The following is a 21,286-nucleotide window of genomic DNA, read 5'->3' as shown; positions in this document are numbered from 1 at the left end:
AGTAATAAATATACAGTATTTTTAAGAGTATGGTAATATGAAAAAACAATGATTTATCATACTTTAGGCATTTTTGTAGGAACTAAATTTTAAAAATTTTCCTTGAAAACAAAAGTACGTTTTGTGTTAAAATAATATTGTTATCTTCTTTATAATCTAACTGTTCAAAGTGGCATTTTTATGGAAGAATCACTTTAGATAATGTGGAATTAATTTGCTACCATATTTAATAGGAAATTTAAGATTTAAAACTCCAATAAAAAGCCTTATCAGTAAAGATTTTCTTCATGTGAAATGGTGTCTTCCAGGACAACTTCACGTTTGTATCACAAACCCCAGACCTAGACATGACCCTCATTCCCTCTTTTATGTATATGGGAGAATCACTGTGGTAGGCCTGTGCAATTTAAATTGCAATGGCAGCAGTCAGATAGGGAGCCAAGGATCCCTAATTTCAGTTCAGTCAAGGTATGTGACCCATGGTGGAAAAGTTTATTCTGACATCTGGTCTGTTTGAAATTCTGTTTCAACATTGATGAGCCTATGTCAGACATGTTGGAAGTTGAAATAATTGTTTTAAACTCAGAGATGCCATGGGCATATGGAAAGAGTCACTGCAGGATTATCTTTTTCCAATGATCTGCTTCCAACTTCAGGAAACTGGAGTCAGTCTACAGGAAATATTACAGTAATGACCGAAGAGTTTTAACTTTGGGTTCTGTGGGGCCGTAACGAAAACACAGAAATTACCTTATTTCCCTTGTGAAATTGGCTCTTAGACCTCTAACTTATCAATCTATAACTGTATGTTCTTTACAAATGTTCATTTTTTCTGTTATTCTTTGACTCTTGGCTCACCCTCCCCTTCTCCTTGCCTTGCAGTAATAGGTAAATCTGAAATACATTTTAAATTTTTCAATTAAGGAGTCTATCAAACTTCATAAAAGGTGATCATCATGTAGAAATTATACCATACAGCTGTACTGAAAACGACATATTCTGATTTTGTTGTAGTTGGTGACCTGTAGAAATCCTAGTTCTCCGAATAATTCCAGTGTTATTGACTCGAAGTAGATGATCACCATGGTAGCCACCTCACTGCAATATCAGTGTAAAAAGCGCTATATTTGCATTTGGGAAAGTATTATATTTTTGAAGAGAGCAATGCTGAATAAAAACCGGTTCAGTAACACATTGAATTCTTCACTAAACTGCTTTAAAAATATAGTTGAAAATGACTTATGTTTATCAATATTCTTGATAAACATTTTCAGACATTTGCCATGGTTCTCCTGCATTATAGTTTCAAACTGTCTTGTGAACAGTGTTTTGCACATACCTTTCCTTAGAATGCTTTCTCTACAAAGCAAAGTGGACCAGCTTTACCAAGCTTGTCTAATTGAAGACATTTCTTATTTATTCTATGTTATACTTCCCTTAATGAATTTAATTTTTTAGGCTTAATAATGCTTGTAAGAACATTTACTACTCAGCATGGGATTATTGGCAGACTATAAAATTGCTATAAAAGTGTATTATTGTAATTAGAATAACACTTGTTGTGGTAAAAAGTGAGAGGACAATATTTGAGAAAGCATTATATTAATGTGGCTAATATAGCTAAAGACCACAATGGGGGATGTTTTTAGGCTTTCTAAATGGCTGTAAATATTGTTCTCTTAATTGACATGGCATTTGAGAATCTTCCATGTCTGTAAATATATCAAGTGTATTAGTGTGTTTTCTCCTAAAATACATATAAATGATAGCAAATGGGTTCCCATCACACTGAGTGGGAGTCTGACTGTTAGCACTGCTGCTTATCAGCAATGTACTGGGAAAGGAATACAATAAAATGCACGTGGGGCATGTTTTGGCTCCTGCATGTGAGTGTCATTGTTTTTTAAAAAATATATTTTATTGATTATTTTATTACAGTTGTCCAATTTCCTCCTTCATTCCCCTCCACCCTGCACGCCCCTTCCCCCCATTCCACCTTTTTAGTTCATCTCCATGTGTCACAAGTTCTTTAGCTTCTATGTCTCTCATACTACTCTTGCCCTCACCCTATTTTCTATGTACCATCTATGCTACTTATTCTCTGTACCTTCTCCCTGCTTCTCCTCCTCCCACTCTCCTAGTTGTTAACCCACCATGTGATCTCTATAGATGTGGTTCCGCTCCTGATCTAGCTGTCTGCTTAATTTGCTTTTGTTTTAGGTGTGGTTGTTAATAACTGTGAGTTTGTTGTCCTTTCACTGTTCATGTTTTTTAATCTTCTTTTACTTAGATACGTCCCTTTAGCATTTCATATAATAAGGGCTTGGTGACGATGAACTCCTTGAACTTGACCTTATCTGAGAAGCACTTTATCTGTCCTTCCATTCTAAATGAAAGTTTTGCTGGATAAAGCAATCTTGGCTGTAGGTCTTTGGATTTCATGACTTGGAATACTTCTTTCCAGCCCCTTCTTGCCTGTAAGGTCTCTTTTGAGAAATCAGCTGACAGTCTGATGGGAACTCCTTTGTAGGTGACTGTCCCCTTATCCCTTGCTGCTTCTAGGATTCTCTCCTTCATTTTAGTCTTGGCTAATGTAATTATGATGTGCCTTGGTGTGTTCCTTCTTGGGTCCAACTTCTTTGGCACTCTCTGAGTTCCTGAATTTCCTGGAAGTCTATTTCCTTTGCCAGATTGGGGAAGTTTTCCTCTATTTAATTTGTTCAAATAAGTTTTCCACTCATTGCTCTTCCTTTTCCCCTTCTGGTACCCCTATAATCTGGATGTTGGAACATTTAAAGATGTCCTGGAGGTTCCTAAGCCTCTCCTCATTTTGTTGAATTCTTATTTCTTCATTGTTTCCTGTTTGGTTGTTTCTTTCTTCCTTCTGGTCCACTCCCTTGATTTGAGTCCCGGTTTCCTTCCCATCACTATTGGTTCCATGTGCATTTTCCTTCATTTCACTTAGTATAGCCTTTAGTTTTTCATCTAATTTGCAACTAAAGTCAACCAGTTCTGTGAGCATCCTGATTACCAGTGTTTTGAACTGTGCATCTGATAGGTTGGCTATCTCTTTGTGGCTTAGAAGTATTGGCTCTGGGGCCTTGAGCTCTTCTTCTGCTTGAGCCATAATGTTTTGGTCTGTTCATGCCTGATAAGTATGAGGGGCAACAGCTTTAGGTGTGGTCAACCCAGTCCTGGGTTGTGATTGAGGGCGGGTCAGAGAGGGAGAAATGACATTTGTTCTGCTCTCTCTAGGATTTTGGTCCTCTCTGCTGCTTCCCAAGAGCAAATTTCGCCCTTCTGGTCCTGGTTCCTGGGTGAATGAGTTTGTGTATGTTCTAGGACCCTATGGGTCTCTCCAGGGAACTCTCCTGTGAGGCTTCGAGCCTCTCCCAGCACCTCAACCCCGAAAGTTTTCCCAGTGCTTTTAGGCTTTATTTCCTGGTGCTAGGGCCTTGGGTTGTGTGGTCTGTCTTACTGCTGGTTCCTGTGCCTGGCTTATCTGCATGTGAATGTGTGACTGCAGTCATCCAACCTCCTTGTGTGCTCACTGGGTCTGCCTGTTGCCCCCCCCCACACTTGGGACCTGCCAACTGCAGCCTGTGCACCTGGGTTGGTCCCACAGCCACCACTTTTTCCTGCCACGACCCCTCTCCACCCCTCTTACTGGTCTAGATGAATGGTTTGTTGTTGTTGGATTTCCATACAGTTCAATTTTCTGTCTGTTTTGGTTGTGTTTTTGTTTCTAAATCTTTGTTGTCCTTAAATTTGGTTGTGTGAAGAGGTATTGTTTCCATTGTTAATAGCAAGGAATTGAGAGGCATGCAGGCCTGATGATACCAGTGAAAAGTGCAATAATATGGTTATCGGTGCACATATAGGTATGACCTCTTTCCATGCAAAACTTATAAGAGTAAGTGGCTCTCCCACAACTCACCTTCCCTCTCTTTTTACCTTGTTATCTTAAAGTATACTTAAGCCATTTTATGTATTCAGACAAAAATAGAATTTCATGTATAGAATATTCTTTTGTATTTCTGTTTGGGAATAGGTAGGCAACATTAAAAATATATACCCTAGAAATTTGTGTGAGTTTTTGGAGAAATCAGGTCTTTAAACAAAATGGAAGTAATGGTATTAAGTGTGAGTCAACTTGGTAAATACTGAATGAAACAGTAGTGACTCTTCAGTAGGATTTGGTCACTTTACTTAATTTTCAGTACCTTGAGTAAATAACCACATGAATTAAATTGCTTCATGTGAGTCTCCCTCAAGATGAGAAAAGTTTGCTTTACCTTGAGCTCCTGACCTGCTGTACTGATTTAGCCTTGAGTTCTGACCAGAAGAGATGATAGTAGTGAACTTATTCTTAGCCTGAGTATAAGCTGCAGAAGATGCACCTGGATTGTTTCCCTCCCTTTTTCTATATGCCTGACTGATTATACAGTTTCACAGTGTTCTGAGTGGTTGCTTTACCAAAAGGGTGACATGAGTCCTTTGACATATGGTCAGATACTGACACATGGAATTAACAACGCTTCACTGAGGCTACAATGGTTTCTTTGTCTTATTGGTAGTGCCTAAAGCAGATCTAATGGTGCCCGTATAGTGCCAATTAACAATGCCCAATTAGGTATTCTTTCTGCATTTCAAGTTTTCTTGCTAGAAAGCTTAGAGAGAAAGCATCTTTTTCTTCCGGATGAGAAGGACATGAATAATGCTAGCAGCAATGGGGTGCTGGTTACCTCCTCAAAGAATTTGAAGAGATCACTATGAAAAATCTGAGTAGACATGAAAAGAGTTTTTTCTACTTGATATCTTCAAAATATATATATCCCTATGCACCACTCTTGGTTAATTGCTGAGAATGATTATAATGATGACAGATCATCATATTTTGGCTATTGTTTTCAGTGTGTCAGGTGTTAAGCACCTTACCTGGTATATTTCATTTACTTTTTCACATCATACTAACATAAATTATTATGACCACTTTGCAGATGGGCGTGCTACTTTTACCTTTCAGAACCTGTCTTCTCTTTGCTACAAAGGAAGTGATGGGTGGAGTTGGAGGTGGTCACTCGGATCTGTTTAACTCTAAAGTCCTTGCTGTACTGCTGCTGTTTACATGTGTTAGCATAAATACGCAATAAATTCTTTTTGCTTGTTTCCTCTCCTGATGAGTCTCTGATAAGTGGTCATCATAACTTGTCTTCTAGTCAGTTTGGGGGGAAGCCAGTTTATTCTAAGACATGGTTTGACTGATGTTATGATGGTTCATTTCCAGGCAGAAACAATTGTCAGAGGGTATAGATTGTAGTAAAGAAAGAGCTGTTTGCTTTTGAGAGAAGGTGAACCATGGTTTTCTTAGTGTAAGCAAATGCAGTAGAAAGGAAGACCAAGAAGTAGAGACAATAAACTTTAATTATTCACTGCATCAAGTGGAGTGACTATCTTACCCAATGCCTGGTGTCAAATCCTTCTGTTGTTCCTTTTGCTTTTATGATAAAACCCTCTGTTGGAACCTTTATATGCTTTGCCTATGACTAACAGCAACATCAATAGTAATAGCTGAAATTTACCAACATTTATGGAGTTCTCACTTTATGTAAATGGTTGCAGGTACTAACAAATTTTATTTACCATCTCTGCCCAAGTAGAAATAATCCTTTTGAATCTTTACACTATACAAAGATAGTAAGTTAACTAATTGATTGTGGCAATAGTCTTTTCCTTAATCATATGAGTTTTTAGGCTCTTGGAATAAAATATTTACATCTATTATCTCATTTAATTATTGAAGCAATCTTCATCATCATTTTACAATCAAGTAAACCAAGTTTCAGAAATACTACATAACATGCTATGCAACTGGGTAAGGGATGAAGGCTGGATTGAAACCTAGGTCTTCAGAGTCAGAAAACTATTGGAGACTTAGAGAAGATTGTCAGACTTAGGTGATTTTAAACAGATAGGAATCACAGAGGGTGTCAGCTGTAGCCCGAGATGGGTCCTGTTTGGTTCATCAAACATTTAATTTGGAGACTGCCTTTTTTTTCTTTCTGAGGGTTAAGGAGGGCAGATCTGCTATTGCTGAGGCCCTATCTCCATCATTGGGCTTCTTTGCATATCCAGCTTTCCTGCTGGGCCCATAAAGACATGTGAGTTCATGATTCTGGTCTCAAATGTCCGTTGAAAACAGGCAGTTCACTCTTTTCTTGAGTGAGAAATGAAGATTCCACAACCGCTTTTCCCTGGGATGTTTTGTTACTCTGCCAACATATTAAAAATATTGTTTGCTTTTAGTTTTAATCCATTTCCTCCTCCCCTACCCAGCCCCATCAATGTATACAGCAACTGCTGAGAACACTGTTGGTTTTCAACAATACAGTTATTAAATACTCCCTTTGTGTCTTCTCTTTGAACCTTTCCTTTTGTAATCTTGTCTTACCTTTGACATCTCAGGTGACTGGCCGCTAGTTAGTTTCTCTGACTGGCAGGCTGGTTCCTCTGCCACATGGGAATACCATTGCTGCAGTCTGGATTTATTTAGCATCCTCTGACACTCATAAAAGCAAGGGAGCACATGCCTTGCTTTCCCTTGGGATGGTGGAGTATTCGATTAAACTGGTAGAAATATTTGAATGTCCTCAATAAACAGGCTTTGCATGTAGTCACACTGATGTTTTGGAAGCTGTTTAATGCCTTTGTTTTCAAAGTTGGTTGCAGAGAGCTTTTACCACTTTTATATGTCATTACCATTTTCCTTATTGCTTAAGGAAATAAAAATATTTCTTCGTTGCTTTAAGAATAATTAAAAATCAACTACCCACTTTGAATTTTCTTTTTCAGATGCAAAAGAAATTGTTCTGAAAGCCCAGATCTTAGCTGGAGGAAGAGGAAAAGGTATCTTCAGTAGTGGTTTGAAAGGAGGTGTTCATTTATCAAAAGAGTAAGTCCTGAGGTTTTAATTCCTTGTCTTTGGGCCAAGCAGTTACGGAAGAGGAGCTCTGAAAGAGGGGAGTGGGAAATGGAGGGTCAGAGCTGGAGATAGCAAATAGAGGAAACAATTAGAGGTCGATGCTGGCAATACCCCAGTTTTCCTCTTCTCCCATAAAAGGATTTTTCTTCACTAGTTGGTGAAACTTGAAACTTGACACTGCATCTCTCCCGGATGATCAGTTTTTATATCAAATATTGGAGATGATGCCATTTACAAATTAAGTACTGCTTCCATAATGTCACTTTCTTATTCAAGAACCTGCAGTGACTCCCCACTGCCAGTGGCATCAGCTGTCTCTCCTGTCTGATGCAGTCCAAGTCTTCCTTCATCTGAGCCTATCTATTCAGCTTTAGCTCCCATGTCTCCCAGCACTGAACACTCTTTGTCTCTTGTCATTCATTATTTGGGATTGTTGCCCTCACCTTTCTCCCCCACTATTGGCCAGTACTTTCCCAAATTGCTCTCTATCAACTCTTTGTTGTTCAACTCTAAACATGTTGTGCATTTCAACATTATCTCTTTACTATGACTGTAATTTATTTGAGGGTGAGGGGGGACGATAGGAGAGGTAAGCACGAATCTTTTCTTCTCCCTCCCTTTCTTCCTTCCTTCCTTCCTTCCTTCCTTCCTTCCTTCCTTCCTTCCTTCCTTCCTTCCTTCCTTCCCTCCTTCCTTCCTTCCTTCCTTCCTTCCTTCTTTTCACTCATTTATTGTATTTATGAACAGAAAGTCCCATGGATTCTGGGCATGGAGGTGTACCCTGTGCTGTGTGGACCTGAGAATTTTAGTATGGACTCAGCTTTAAAATGATTTTCAATGTAGACATTGATTTTCTTTCATTTTTCTCTCTCTTTTTCTCTCTTTCAGTCCTAATGTTGTGGGACAGTTGGCTAAACAGATGATTGGGTATAATCTAGCAACGAAACAAACTTCAAAAGAAGGTGTGAAAGTTAACAAGGTAATATGAATGCTTCTGGTCATTTCCTGTGTATGTGTTTAAAAAAATCATACTTTAGGCCCTGGCTGGTGTAGCTCAGTGGATTGAGCGCAGGCCTGCGAACCAGAGGATCGCGGTTCGATTCCCAGTCAGGGCACATGCCTGGGTTGCAGATTGGTTCCCTGCAGGCCAACTCCTAGCAGGGGACGCACAAAAGGTAACGATACATTATGTTTCTCTCCCTCTCCTTCCCCTCTAAAGATAAATAAATAAATAAATTTTTAAAAAAATCATACTTTAGTTTTGGCAGAATTTAATGCACTTCAGCAATGTGCCATTTTATTTTCATTTTTAAACCTCATGTAACCTGTTTAGTGTGTGGTATGATTTGAAGAGAAATGAAAAGTTTCTGTAATAGTAACATAATATATTATCCTCAGTGTGTAGTGTAAGTGGGTAGGGGTGATTGAAGCAATAGCTTTCTCTTTTGGAACACAGACCTTCTGTTTAAAGCTAAAAAGGGCTTGATATGACACTGTCATACTCAGTGAGGGATAGTCCCTGTTGTCCCACAGTCCCAGCCACAGTACTGTGTATCAGAGTTACTGCCATGGCTATTTATCTAAGTGGACCTATACCTTACTTTGAGATTACTATCACTTTGAGACAGTGCTACTGCTCAGAGTATGTTGTATCAGTGAGATCTGTTGAGGCATCCATATATGTGTGACCTATACAAAACTCTGTATAGGGTACACACATGTGCATGGGTGCACGCACACACACACACACACACACACACACACAGAAAATAAAGCTTAGAGCAAAGTAGCCTGCCTCAGCCAAGAGCTTGTGAGTGGCAGAGCTGAGAACCTAACTCTCATCTTATCAGTCTCTTGATTCTTTCTGTGTCTCACCAGTGTATTGAAGCACCAGACCTGGATACCTGGTTTGTAGGACCCATTATGAAATAAAAACATGAGGACCCTTGTTCAAATTTCAACAGAACATTAAACCAAGAGACCAGAATTGGGATCCTTTTGAGTCTGGGTCCTACACCATTACACAGGTTGAAACCCTAGCCACGGAGGTACAGATGGGTAGATGGCCCATAGTAGCAGTGAATTGGGCCCAACATTTGGGGGCAGCAACTGTCTGCTCTGCTGACAATAGATGGCGATTTCTACCAGTGTGCCATGCTTGGGGGAACTGAGGCAGTGCATTCTGGTTTTACTCTTCAGAGAGAGTTGTGTGGAAAATTCTTGACATAACCAAAAAGAAAATCACAACTGGTGGTTATTGTACCATGAGAGAGTCTGTCCTGTTCCCCAGGGAACACTGAGCCAGAGAGGCATCTCAGCACTGTGATTGTCTCCTTCATGCTGGTACAGAGTCTTTGTGGATGTTAGGGAAGCACAGGCACAGCCAGTCCTAGTTACTTCCCTTTACCACTGCCTCTCAGGTGGATGTAAGAACGGTTTAAAAGCAAAAGTGTTTTAGGTTTGATTTTGTTTGGCCCAGCACACTACCTTTATTTCCCTTTTAAATCTGGTTATAAGCATTTATGTGTGTAACTTCTTCAAAATTTCTCCACAGAGGACCTGATTAGTATTTTTGCTTTAAGTAATTTATTATTTTTTTATGTGTACATGGGTTTTTAAATTACAGCTTGCAATACTTTTTAAAATCATATAAAATACAGAAAGAAGAGTCACATTAGATAAGTATAAAATTTACTTGTAGGTAGGTTCCTGAAATACTGGCGATAAGTGCATTCTTATAAATTGAGTCATTACCAGGAAACTGCTAGAGTGATTTATTTTTAAGCATTTTTTTTCTGATTGCAAAAGTGATCAACCTATGTAAAAATTCCAGTAGTATGGAAATATAAAAATTAGAAATAAAACTTCCTTGTATTCTCACCACGCAGAAATAATTGTGAAACATTATTGTGGTCTTTTTTCTGTGTAAAATGTGTTATACCACATTTCTGTAACAATATTTTATACAGCATTAAGGAACATGTGGTTCTTTACTTAATAGAGAACGTTGGACATCAATCAGAAGTCCCCAGGTCATAGAAACTTTAGATTTCTAAGTTTGTTTCAGAGGTTATTTCAACACATATATACACCTGTACACATCAGATTATTTTTTCTAAAGCTGTGCCACTGTGTTAGTGGTGTGTTCCTTGACATATTAATAGGGGAGGGGAGGTGCTGCGCATTGTGTACTCTGTGATTTGGGGACAGGAATGGGTACTGCTGAGCAGTGAGACAACTTCAAAAACTGAGACTATATTTTTCATCTTATCTAATCATAGTCGTGTTCTGTGTAGTTTGTGCAATTACCCTCATCCACAGATCACATTTTGAGTATCTAGCCAAAACAGGTTCAGTGGTCAAATTAGAGCAAAGCACGTTAAAAAGCTTTCTGTACCAGAGGACACCACCAAAAGGCTGCATTGGTGATATTATTTGTATCGGTCACAGAGGAAGCTTTACTGAAACACATCTCCCTAAGCTTCTCGTGCCATGAGTGTTCATGGAGTCCATTTTGATTCTCTCCGTAACAGTTCCTAAAATACTCTGACGTCCTGGGTCACAGAATGGCACAATAATGTAAACAAATGGTTGTTATGTAAGATTTATTGAGTTATCTATTGATAGTCATCGTTTTCCTGGGGATGTTTTCTTGAAGAGTGGTACATTATTTCTACCAAGCAGGAGCTGTTTGAGACAACAGCTGCTCATTACAAATAGAAATTTAATGGAATCCAGAGCACATCTTTCTGCATTATAGAAGAACAAGAATGGGACTCTGGAATGACACTTACCATAGAAAGTTATAATGTTGTGTTGCTTCTACGAATAACTACTGAAAGTCATTAAATTTTTCACTAGACTAGCCTGCATTAGAAAATGAACTTAAAATCAGGATGGTTCTAGATAATCATGACACCATGTGCCAAGAAATATTTCTTACATACCATTTCTTACCATGAGCTACCATTTATGACAAATGAATTAGTATGAAGCCCTTGTAAGTTGTTTTATATCTAACTGGAGATAAATTCCATAAGAGTTTGAAAAGGAATTCTATATTCATTACATTATAGCTTTTTAGATCATAGGGTAGGCCAAAAATAGGTTTACAGTTTAGTAGGGAAAACTGTGACGGACCCTGGCCAGCAGAGTCCGCCTATTGTGGCTGATGACAAGAATAAATGCACAGGCGACAACAATCCTGTGGAGAAAAAGGGAACAGCAGGGCTACCCTCTCAAAGGGAGAGTGCCTATGGATACCTTGGCCACTCCCTGAAGAGGAGAACGTCTCGACCCTTGCCTAGACAGGCTTTTATTATTTTCCGTGAGTCTTACATCAGAGAAAGATTTATTACCTATTACATAGAATATTATTGTCTGCATTTTAGGTACAATCAAGGAAATGAAAATAACATGTAGAGGGGAATGGTGATGAGATGATTAACTCTGTCCTTGGGAAAATTCACACAGGCTTTGGATATTACCTTGAAGATAGACAATACACATTTGTTGTTTTAGACCAGGGTGATAGAGTTTTAGCAAGAGCAAGCCATGACAGTCTGTGTGCATTTTCTAGGCCTGATTCCCAGGGGAAAACTCAGTTTGAAGGTCTGGCTCCTGCCCACCACTTCGCTTCTGTAGGTTTTCTGTACAGAGCTGAGTCACATTTGCCAGACTAAAACAAACTGGTCCCCTTCAAGAAACATTTTAAATTATTATATTATTACTTATTAATTGTTATATTATATTCCATATAAACATCTGTAAACCTACTTTTGCCCCACCTTGTATTTGTCTTATTTCAAGTGACTTGAAACTTAAAGTTTGTATGGCATCTGGCTAGCTAGAATCTAACGGTACTTAATCTGTAACTTTCTTTGTGAAACCCATCATTGAACTACTTTTAGGAAAATAAATGTAAGTGCTTTTATATTTTCACTTCTAGTACTGATTATTTATGAAAGTTCTTATTTTGTTTTAAAAGTCATCCAATAGCCCTGGCTATTGTGGCTCAGTGGATTAAGCATGGGCTGCAAACCAAAGGGTCGCTGGTTTGATTCCCAGTCAGGGCACATGTGTGGGTTGCAGGCCAGGACCCCAGTGTGGGAACACACAAAGGGCAACCACACATTGACATTTTTCTCCCTCTCTCTCTCTACTCCTCTGTCTAAAAATAAATAAATAAAATATTTTTAAAAATAAAAATTATGCAAGACATCTTTTACCATTTTGGGGGAGTGAAAGTTGGTATAGCCTCTCTCTCCAGGGCCATTTGAGAGTACTTAATCAAAATTTTGAATATGAAGATTCTAACACCTTGCCATTTTATTTTCAGGTGCCTTATTTACAGGGGCACTCAAACAAATGAGCAAAGATATGTATACAAAAATATTCACTGAAGTAGCATTTTAGAAAAATTGAAGTCCATCTAAATGTCAGTAGGGACATTGCTAAATAAATATTGACATATAAGTACCTCATAGTCACAAGGAAGAGAGAGGTCCTTGGAAAGGTGTCTTAGCTGTAGTATTAATATTAAAAGCAAGAAAAAAGACAGACATTCAAGTGCACATAGTGTGCCTGCATATGCAGGGTCATTCCACAGCTGTAATGCTTGCAGATTAGTGCTTTTTCCTGCTTGGATTACTGCACAGGGTTGTTAAGGTTGGGCAGAGTCAAGGACTTTTGCCTGAGGCAGTGAGTGGGGAGCACGTCCCCCTGTCCCACTTGCCTCCTGCCCAATCAAGTTCTTTGTGTATGCCCACATCCTCCCAGAGCAGAAGGCAAGTTGGTGCTGATCACAAAGATTCCATATGGTTGCATGACCATGCTGACTGCTGGGTCCTGGACAGGTATTTGTGCTGCTGCTTTTATGGACTTCATGTGCCATTGACATTAACTTTGAATAAGCAAATATTATATTAGTCACTTAAAAGAAAGTAAAAATTGAAATATAGATACTGTGAACCAAGAGTCAAAGTATACAAAAATCTGAACTATCAGACATACTGTAAAAAGAATCCTTCTTTAGCAACCAGACTTGGTTTTGTGCCAAGAGCAACTTGAGGAAAATCAGTGTGGTAATATATATGTACTGTTAATGTGTCAAATTAAAGTAACAGCTGTTTCCCTGGAGTTTTTCTTAAGTGTCAGGGTTTCTCAAGGAAGCAAAAGATGATTAAAGTGGGAAGGTTCCTTGAGGCTAACCAGTACCTGTCACTGGAACACATTAACAGAATCAATTAAGGAGTGAAAATGGGCATGGTGTACCCTGAGAACAGAGATCACAAAAATCTCTGGAAGCTAATTCACTGGGTTCAAAGAGCCTGAAAATGAAGCTGTTTGATTTGTGTGGCAAGTTTTTGTAGATTTCCAAGTGGAAATCATTTGATGCTGAATTCATTGGACTTTCCTGCTAATGTGGTAGGTGATGGTTGCTGAAGCCTTGGACATTTCCAGGGAAACCTATTTTGCAATTCTGATGGACCGATCCTGCAATGGCCCTGTCTTAGTGGGCAGCCCCCAGGGGGGTGTGGACATTGAAGAGGTGGCGGCTTCAAATCCAGAACTTATTTTTAAGGTATGTTTAGATTTCTGGCCATTCTGTGTTCATTAGTGATTGTAGCAGAAGCTGTTAAACTTTTAATGTGAAGTCTGAGGCATGTAGTAATTCATCTCCTTCTGGCATTTAAGGTGTGAAGATGTTGCATCCTTTTTCTTCCTGGTCATCCAGTTGAAAGTTGGGTACAACAGTGATATTCACTATTCAAGCTCTTTTTTTTTTTTTTTGCTTTTCTCTACCCTCCCTTCTTTCTTCCTTCCTGCCTTGTCTTCTTTCTTCCTTATCCCTCTCCATCCAACCTGCTCCAAGAATTAATCAATGGAAGCAGACTGTGATATTTCATTTCCTCTTGGTTAACATTACTCATTTAACAATTTGTATGATCTAGAAAATCTCCAAGGACACCAGATGTGAACTAGAGATTACCTTGATGTCTTTCAATAATACTGATGTAAGATAGAAACCTTCTGAGGTCCAGATTCTTTGTTTCTTTCAATCCTTTAAATCTTTTTCATTTTATTGAAATTAAGATTAGTTTCCAACCAAAGATATATGAGGTCAAATCCTAACTAGCCAGCAAGTTTCCCAATGTCTCTAAGCTTTACTTTTGAATCAGTAAAATGAAAATGGGGTATTGCCACCCCATAGAATTGTGAGGATTGAATGAGGTGATTGATGTGTATCACATGCTTTTCAACTTACCTCATCAAGAGCAAAACAAATCTAAGGCCTTCTGAACTATAATTCCAGTTTTTAATTCTGGGTTCTTAGTATCAAAAAAATCACATTACAAATTTGTAGTATAAATGTTCATTATTTCTTTTCAAAAGTGATTTTGTTTTCCTTCAAAAATTGGGAAATTTATTTCTTGAATCTCTTTGTGTAAAGCACTGATAACTTTGGTGATTTGTTTTAGAATTATTTTTTCCAGTGTTTCATATTTAACTTAACTACCTTAGAAGTTAACCTTAGACTTTATAGGCTTGCTTACTAATGCAGGTTTCCCCGCTATTCAGAAGTAGAGTGTTCCTATGAAACCTTTTGTAAGCTGAAATGGTGTACAGAGAAGAAGCATTTAGCTTAGGACACATCTTGCTGACGGATACACAAAGTAAACGGAGATAAAGCCCAGAAGCTCAGACTCACTTCGCAGTTAGGAAAGGTAGCTGGATGCTGAGCTGGAGAATGTAGTTTCTGGGGATGGAGCTTTGTGGGGCCCCTTACTCTGCTCAGGCTGTGCTGCCTCTGTAAGGGTTGCTGTAAAACAAAAGGTAAACTTTTTTTTGCTTTTTGCTATTTTTTGTAAAAGCAAAAATCCCCTTCAAATTCTTTTCATTCATGAAAAGACGTAAAAACAAAGTGGTAAAGTGAACTTTCAGAGAGTGATACGTGTAAAGCCTAGCCATTTTCAAAATTAATGTGATTTAAAATAAACCATTTTATTTGAAAGTACGTAAAAGAATGTACATATGTGAACAGTGCTCAGTATCTAGGAGAGAATGGCACTTTGTAGAGCTGAAGTATTCATAACTATCATCATTGTTAGAGTGTTTAAATCATAAGCTAATATTTAATCTATGTGACAAGCTCTAAACTTAACAGCAATATTAGGCCAGAAAACCTTACTTTGGAAGCCTTCCAAAAGATGTCACAAAAATTAACTGACTAAATATTCATCAGTGCCATCTGTGTAGTAATTAAAAGTGAAAACTGGCATCGGATTATCTTGTCAGCATGCCACCCTGAAGAATTACACACTTTTTGGAAAGGCTATTTTATAGATGGTCTGCTAATTAAAGTCTGCCCCCTATAGGCAGCTGTGCTAGCCCCATTCAGACCTCTGGAAAGGTGCCACACTTTGATCACTCATTTGCAAATAAATAGGAAGCATTTTCTTTTGAAGTTGTTAGTCTTTTCACTTGACTACCTGAATTTTGTTTATTACCAGGAGAAAATTGACATTATTGATGGGGTAAAGGACAGCCAAGCTCAGCGGATGGCGGAAAATTTAGGATTCCTTGGGCCTTTAAAAAACCAGGTACCTGCACAATTGGAGGCCAGTGTGTCTAACTTCTTTCAGAAAACATTTGGAACTTGCTTAATTGTCTCCAATGTTTGCGATTACTGGGAGACCAGATAATTTATTGTTGTTTATTGTTGTGTAATTCTTTTCCTCCAGTTGTTCATGATGATGAAAATATTTCTCTGGTGTTCCAAAAGAGGGTGTTTATGATGTGTATGTGTGGGGGGTATATATCTTGATGTGTGTGTGAGGGGTGTGTGTGTGTGTCTCCTACAGACACAGACTTTGTTATGTGCGTTAGTTTCTCTATCTTCACAGCTTGCAGCTTCAGCCCATGAATTATAAAAGGTGGTATAGTGGTGGTATTAGAAGCACAGGCTGTTGAGTTAAGCTGACCTGAGTTTGAAGCCTGTACTGTAACCCAGCACATGTGCAATTCAGCCCATCTGAATGTCAGTTTCATCATCTCTCAAATGGGGATGATGAAATCCTAACTGAGAGGGTTGCTATGAGGACTGAGTACACTAATGTGTGAAAATGCTAATTCAGTACTTCAGAGAGGTCAGTTATTGTTGTTTTTAATAGTGCACATTACTTATTGTTATTCTTTCATAGCTAATGGCCATTTAAGATGAGTGTTAATGGCATAAAGTTGATCTTTTACTTACTTAAAACAACTTGAAACATGCCAATTTGGTCATTATATCCCTTGGCTTCAAAGACAGAAAAATTGACCTCAGAATTGCTAAGGGAGAGTCTGTTTGGGGCATCAGAGTCCAGCACTGCCCTTCGTCCAGCCATGGAGCCTGACTGCGCGTCTGCATAGTCAGCCTCCTTGTTCCACAGCTAAATCAGAAGAACTTAGTGAATCCTCTATGTAAGTGTGTATACCTAATGTGTGTGTGTTTAACCCTAGGGCTCTGGGATTGTTACAGAGCATTTTCTTTCATTTAGGTGGGTATTATTCCTCCAATAAAACAGTACATGCTGTACTTTTTACTTATGGTCCATACTTTTTTTTGATTGATTCTATTTCTATAAGTTTAAGAGTGACAGTAAAACAAATCATTGTAGAGTGAAGCAGAATAAGACTTTCAGTATGCATGTGTTCCAAAAATTTATATAGAACCACAAAGACTCTGAAAAACCACAGCAATCTTGGGAAAGAAGAACAAGGTTTTAGGAATCACGCTCACTACCTGATGTCAAGCTATCCTAGAAGTCCATAGTAACCAAAACAGCATGGTACTAGCATAAAAACAGATACAGATCAATGGAATAGATAGAGAACCTAGAAATAGACCCATGCCTTTGTGGTCAATTAATATTTGACAGAGGAGGCAAGAACATAAAATGGAGTAATGATAGTCTCTTTAATGAATGGTGTTGGAAAAATTGATCAGATAGGTGCAAAAAATGAAACCTGACCACCTTTTTACACCACACACACACACACACACACACACACACACACACAAAACCCAAAACTGAAAATGCCCTGGCCAGTGTAGCTCAGTGGATTGCGGTGGGCCTGCAAACCAGAGGATCGCGGTTCAATTCCCAGTCAAGGCACATGCCTGGGTTACAGGCCAGTTCCCAGCAGGGGACTCATGAGAGGCAACCATACATTGATATTTCTCTCCTTCTCTCCTTCCCTTCCCCTCTAAAGACAAATAAATAAAATCTGAAAAAAATACCCTGAAAATGGATTAAAGACTTAACTGTTAGCCTCAAAACCATAAAAATTCTAAGAGAAAGCATAGGCAGTAAAATCTCAGATATTTCTTGTAACAGTATTTTTTCTGATATATATCCTCAGGCAAGGGAAACAAAAGAAAAAAATAAACAAATAGGACTACATTAAACTAAAAAGCCTGCACATCAGAGGAAATCAACAAAGTGAGAAAGACAGACCTCAGAATGGGAGAACGTATTCACCAATGATACATGTGATAAGGGGTTAATATTCAAAATTCATGTAGAACTTATAGAACTCAACCAAGAAAAAAATCCAATTAAAAAATGAGCAAAGGACCCAAATAGACACTTCTCTATTCAGACAGATGGCCAATAAGCATGAAGAGATAGTCAACATCACTAATCATCAGAGAAATGAAAATTAAAACCACAATGAAATATCACCTCATACCTGTCAGAATGGCTGTCATCCATAAATCAACAAACACATGTTACCTGGCAAGTATATGAAAAAAGGGAATCTTCTTGCACTGTGGATAAGAATACAGACTGGTGCAGTCACTGTGGGAAGCACTATGGAGTTTCCTCAAAAAATGAAAAATGGAACTGCCTTATGACCCAGCACTTCCACTGCTGGAATATATCCAAAAACCCCTGAAACAGTCATTTGAAAGAATATATCCACCCCTATGTCCATTGCAGGGTTGTTTACAATAGCTAAGATTTGGAAGCAGCCCAAGTGCCCATCAACAGATGAGTAGATAAAAAAGTTGTGGTACATTTGCTTCAAAAAGGAATGAAATCTTACTTTTTGCAACAACATGGATGGAGCTGGAGAATATTAGGCAAAGTGAAATAAGCCAGTCAGAAAGACAAATACCATCTGATTTCACTCATATGTGGAATCTCATGAACAACAACAGCAACAAAAAAGCAAAATAGAAGCAGACTCATAGATACAGAGAACAGACTGACAGCTTTCAGATGGGAGCAGGTTGGGGACTTACAAGACAGTGGTAAAGGGATTAAGCAAAACTAAATAAAAAACAACAGCTCATAGATACGGGCAACAGTATGCTGATTACCAGAGTGAAAGCAGGTAGGGCAGACAGAAGAGAGAAAAGGCAGTGATAAATGGTGATGGAAGGAGACCTGACTTTGGGTGGTGAACACACAATACCATAAACAGATAATGTATTATAGAATTGTACACCTGAAACCTATATAATGTTATTAACCAATGCCACACCAATAAATTCAATAAATTTCTTTTTAAAACTTAAGAGAGCACTTGAAGATGGGAACAAAGGTTCCCTCAAAAAGAAGAGTCTCAGGAGGTCAAAGGGAAAGGATCATCCAGGACTAAACTTCAATAGAAGATACAGTCAGGATTCAGTGAACAATTAGAGGAACTAATTGCCATTTCTGAAACTGGCAAAGAGGTGCCAGGGTAGTGACCTGTTGAAGGGCAGGTGCCAGTCAACTCCTGGGTAAGGACTACAGTGCTTGATTTTCTCACTTGAGTATGAGGGCATAACTATGTTACTTATTTATTAAGAGGCTCCTTGTGCAAGATTGGTGGTCACTGGGTGCCACTTTCTCACATAGTCTCTGTGCTGTAGTTGCTTTGCCCTGCAGTGAGCTCCACATGTACTCAGTCACTCTGTACTCCACATTCCTTCGAACATCTGTGGTGCTCTCAGTCATTTGCAGTCACCTTTTCTGGATGCTATTGTACACCATGGCATGGACTTTTGCAATCTTCCTCAGTGTTGTCTTGCCAGGAACATGCTTTGCAGATATATTAAGTGCCCAAGAAACAGCTGTCAAGTGCATGAATAAGTGCAATAACACATTGAGGATGTTCACTTTAAAGAGACGCCTCAGGAGAATAAATCTGGAGTGGACCAAATCTCTTGGTCCAAACTGTGTGACCAAACTGTTGATCACACAGTTTGAAAGTGCAGGAGGTGAAATAACAGAGTTCTAGAGAAGGCAATAATAATATTAGCACATTGTAAAACACAATGGGTGCTGCTTGCCCTGCTGCGCCCTGCCACTCAGTGGTGAGTAACCATGGGCAGGGACTCTGTGGACGGTTGTCAGCCTACTGGCAGCATCCTTGCAGAGAAGGGGAGTGTGGAGGGGAGAGGGTATGATCTCAGAAGTAGATGTGTTGGGATATATTCATCTATGGACACCAGTTATGTTTGTAGACTGGAAAGTGGAATGTATGGCATAGGAGCTCCAAGAAATTGTGTATTTGGAGATCTCTGCTTTAAGATGCTTCTTCAGGCCACAGTGATTGGTGAAATGTTCCAGAACGCTAGTGGAGAAGGCACCTTAGAAGGAAAAGTATTTTAAATGATAATTAAGATTATCAATTGCTGATCCTTTGTAAAGGGATGGTATCTTAAAAGTCCCATCAAGTCAATGTGACTTTGAAAGTTACTTAGTTTTCATCTATAATGTGGTTTAGGCATTTGGAGGAGGTACCTCACTCATGGAAGAACAAGATATAAAATGATATCTTATAAATTTAATTATATCTTTCCTGTGACTCATGCTCATTGTCTCTAAAATGTGATGTAAGTTTTAATAAAATAAATATCACGTTGCATAAAAACTGCCACTTACATGTTTCTAACAAAAATTTACTTCAGCAAGAATTGGTTGAAAAAGACTAAGGCCATGGGATAACTGAATATGATGAAAAACTCACAGGTTTCTTAAGTGTGTCTTAGTTACTCTCTATACTATTAATTTCTGAAAACATTGGCAGCATGAGTTGTCAACATGTGCCTCTGAGGTTGAAGCTGAGAAAATCATCGAATGGTCCAAGTTAAAACCACATTCTAACACCTATGTGTGGTTCGTACCTCTGTCCAACTTTAAGAACCATATGTGAATGTTGATGATATTAGTGTCTTGAATGCAAGAAGGGTAGTTAAATTTTTTTAACTTGTTAAAACATTTTCAAAGACACTTGATATAAGTTGTCGTGGTTTCAGGCATATGACCTCAAAGATACTTGATTTTAGACATTTTAACTCTTTAATTGTTTGTTACAACCTTCACTTTAAGTTAACAAACAACAACCTTAAAATAACATTAATTGGTGTCAAAATGGAAGAAAACACATTTTTGCATAGTGTGGTTATAAACTCAGGTGGCAGTAGCTAACTGGCTGATTGTAAGCTACCTAGCAGAATGCTTTCTTTGATTAACGTTAAGTTTATTTTTTAAATTTGAACACATTTAAAAAACAGTGGGGCTGACCTCCTTGCCACGGGCTTTGCCATTTCCTATTTTACACCTGGTCAGACTGACATATCTCACGTCCAGCCCTCATAGTCTCTTAGCGTATCATTCGTGGAATAAGGCATGTTCTCTCTCCAAGCCAGGCTAGCTCTTCCTTGCAGATTTTGCAACAAGATTTCATCATGCTTCAGCCCTGCTCAAAACATGTTTATAGTTTGTCTTTGTACAAGAATAAACAATTACAACAGCAAAGCCCCCCCCACCCCACAAATGCTGTTTAATATGTAATTACAATTGCATTAATGTGCAGAAAATTCAGACTTCCTTGTAAGTTAGGTTGATACAGGCTTAAGAAGTTTTGAAGTGAACCAGGTGTTTATTGATGAATTAATGGATAATCAAAATGTGATCTATACATGAAATGGAAGGTTGTTCAGTCTTAAAAAGGAAGGAGATTCTTACATGTGCTGAGTATGGCTGAGCCTTGAGGACATTGCACTAAGTGAAATCAGCCAGTCACAAAAAGATAAAAAGGGTGTGATTCCATTTACATGGCCTATCTGAACAGTCGAATTCATGACAGAAGATAGATTGGTGCTTGTCAGGTGCTAGGGAAGGGGGAATGGGGAGTCATTTAATGGGAACAGAGTTTTGATTTTGATGGATGAAAAGCTCTGGAGCTTCGTTGCACAAAAATGTAAATATATTTGACATTGCTGAACCATACATGTAAAAATGGTTGAGATAATAAATTGTA

The 21,286-nt window shown here is 38.5% G+C and overlaps 1 protein-coding gene across 1 annotated transcript in view; it reads left to right on the top strand.

Moving 5' to 3' along the window:
• SUCLG2 (succinate-CoA ligase GDP-forming subunit beta) overlaps window positions 1-21,286 on the top strand; it is a 267,662-nt gene that overhangs the window by 122,956 nt on the left and 123,420 nt on the right. The window contains exons 3-6 of the mRNA XM_037040913.1: window positions 6,853-6,952; window positions 7,871-7,961; window positions 13,413-13,565; window positions 15,496-15,585. Coding sequence (XP_036896808.1) covers window positions 6,853-6,952; window positions 7,871-7,961; window positions 13,413-13,565; window positions 15,496-15,585 — 434 coding nt within the window. The remainder of the gene's footprint in view (window positions 1-6,852; window positions 6,953-7,870; window positions 7,962-13,412; window positions 13,566-15,495; window positions 15,586-21,286) is intronic.

This window comes from Sturnira hondurensis, unplaced genomic scaffold, assembly GCF_014824575.4.
Source record: "Sturnira hondurensis isolate 20B ecotype Veracruz unplaced genomic scaffold, ASM1482457v3 Scaffold0002840, whole genome shotgun sequence".
Classification (NCBI taxonomy): domain Eukaryota; kingdom Metazoa; phylum Chordata; class Mammalia; order Chiroptera; family Phyllostomidae; genus Sturnira; species Sturnira hondurensis.
Note: the sequence above shows the minus strand (reverse complement) of the source record. Positions and strands in the feature narration are given on the sequence as shown.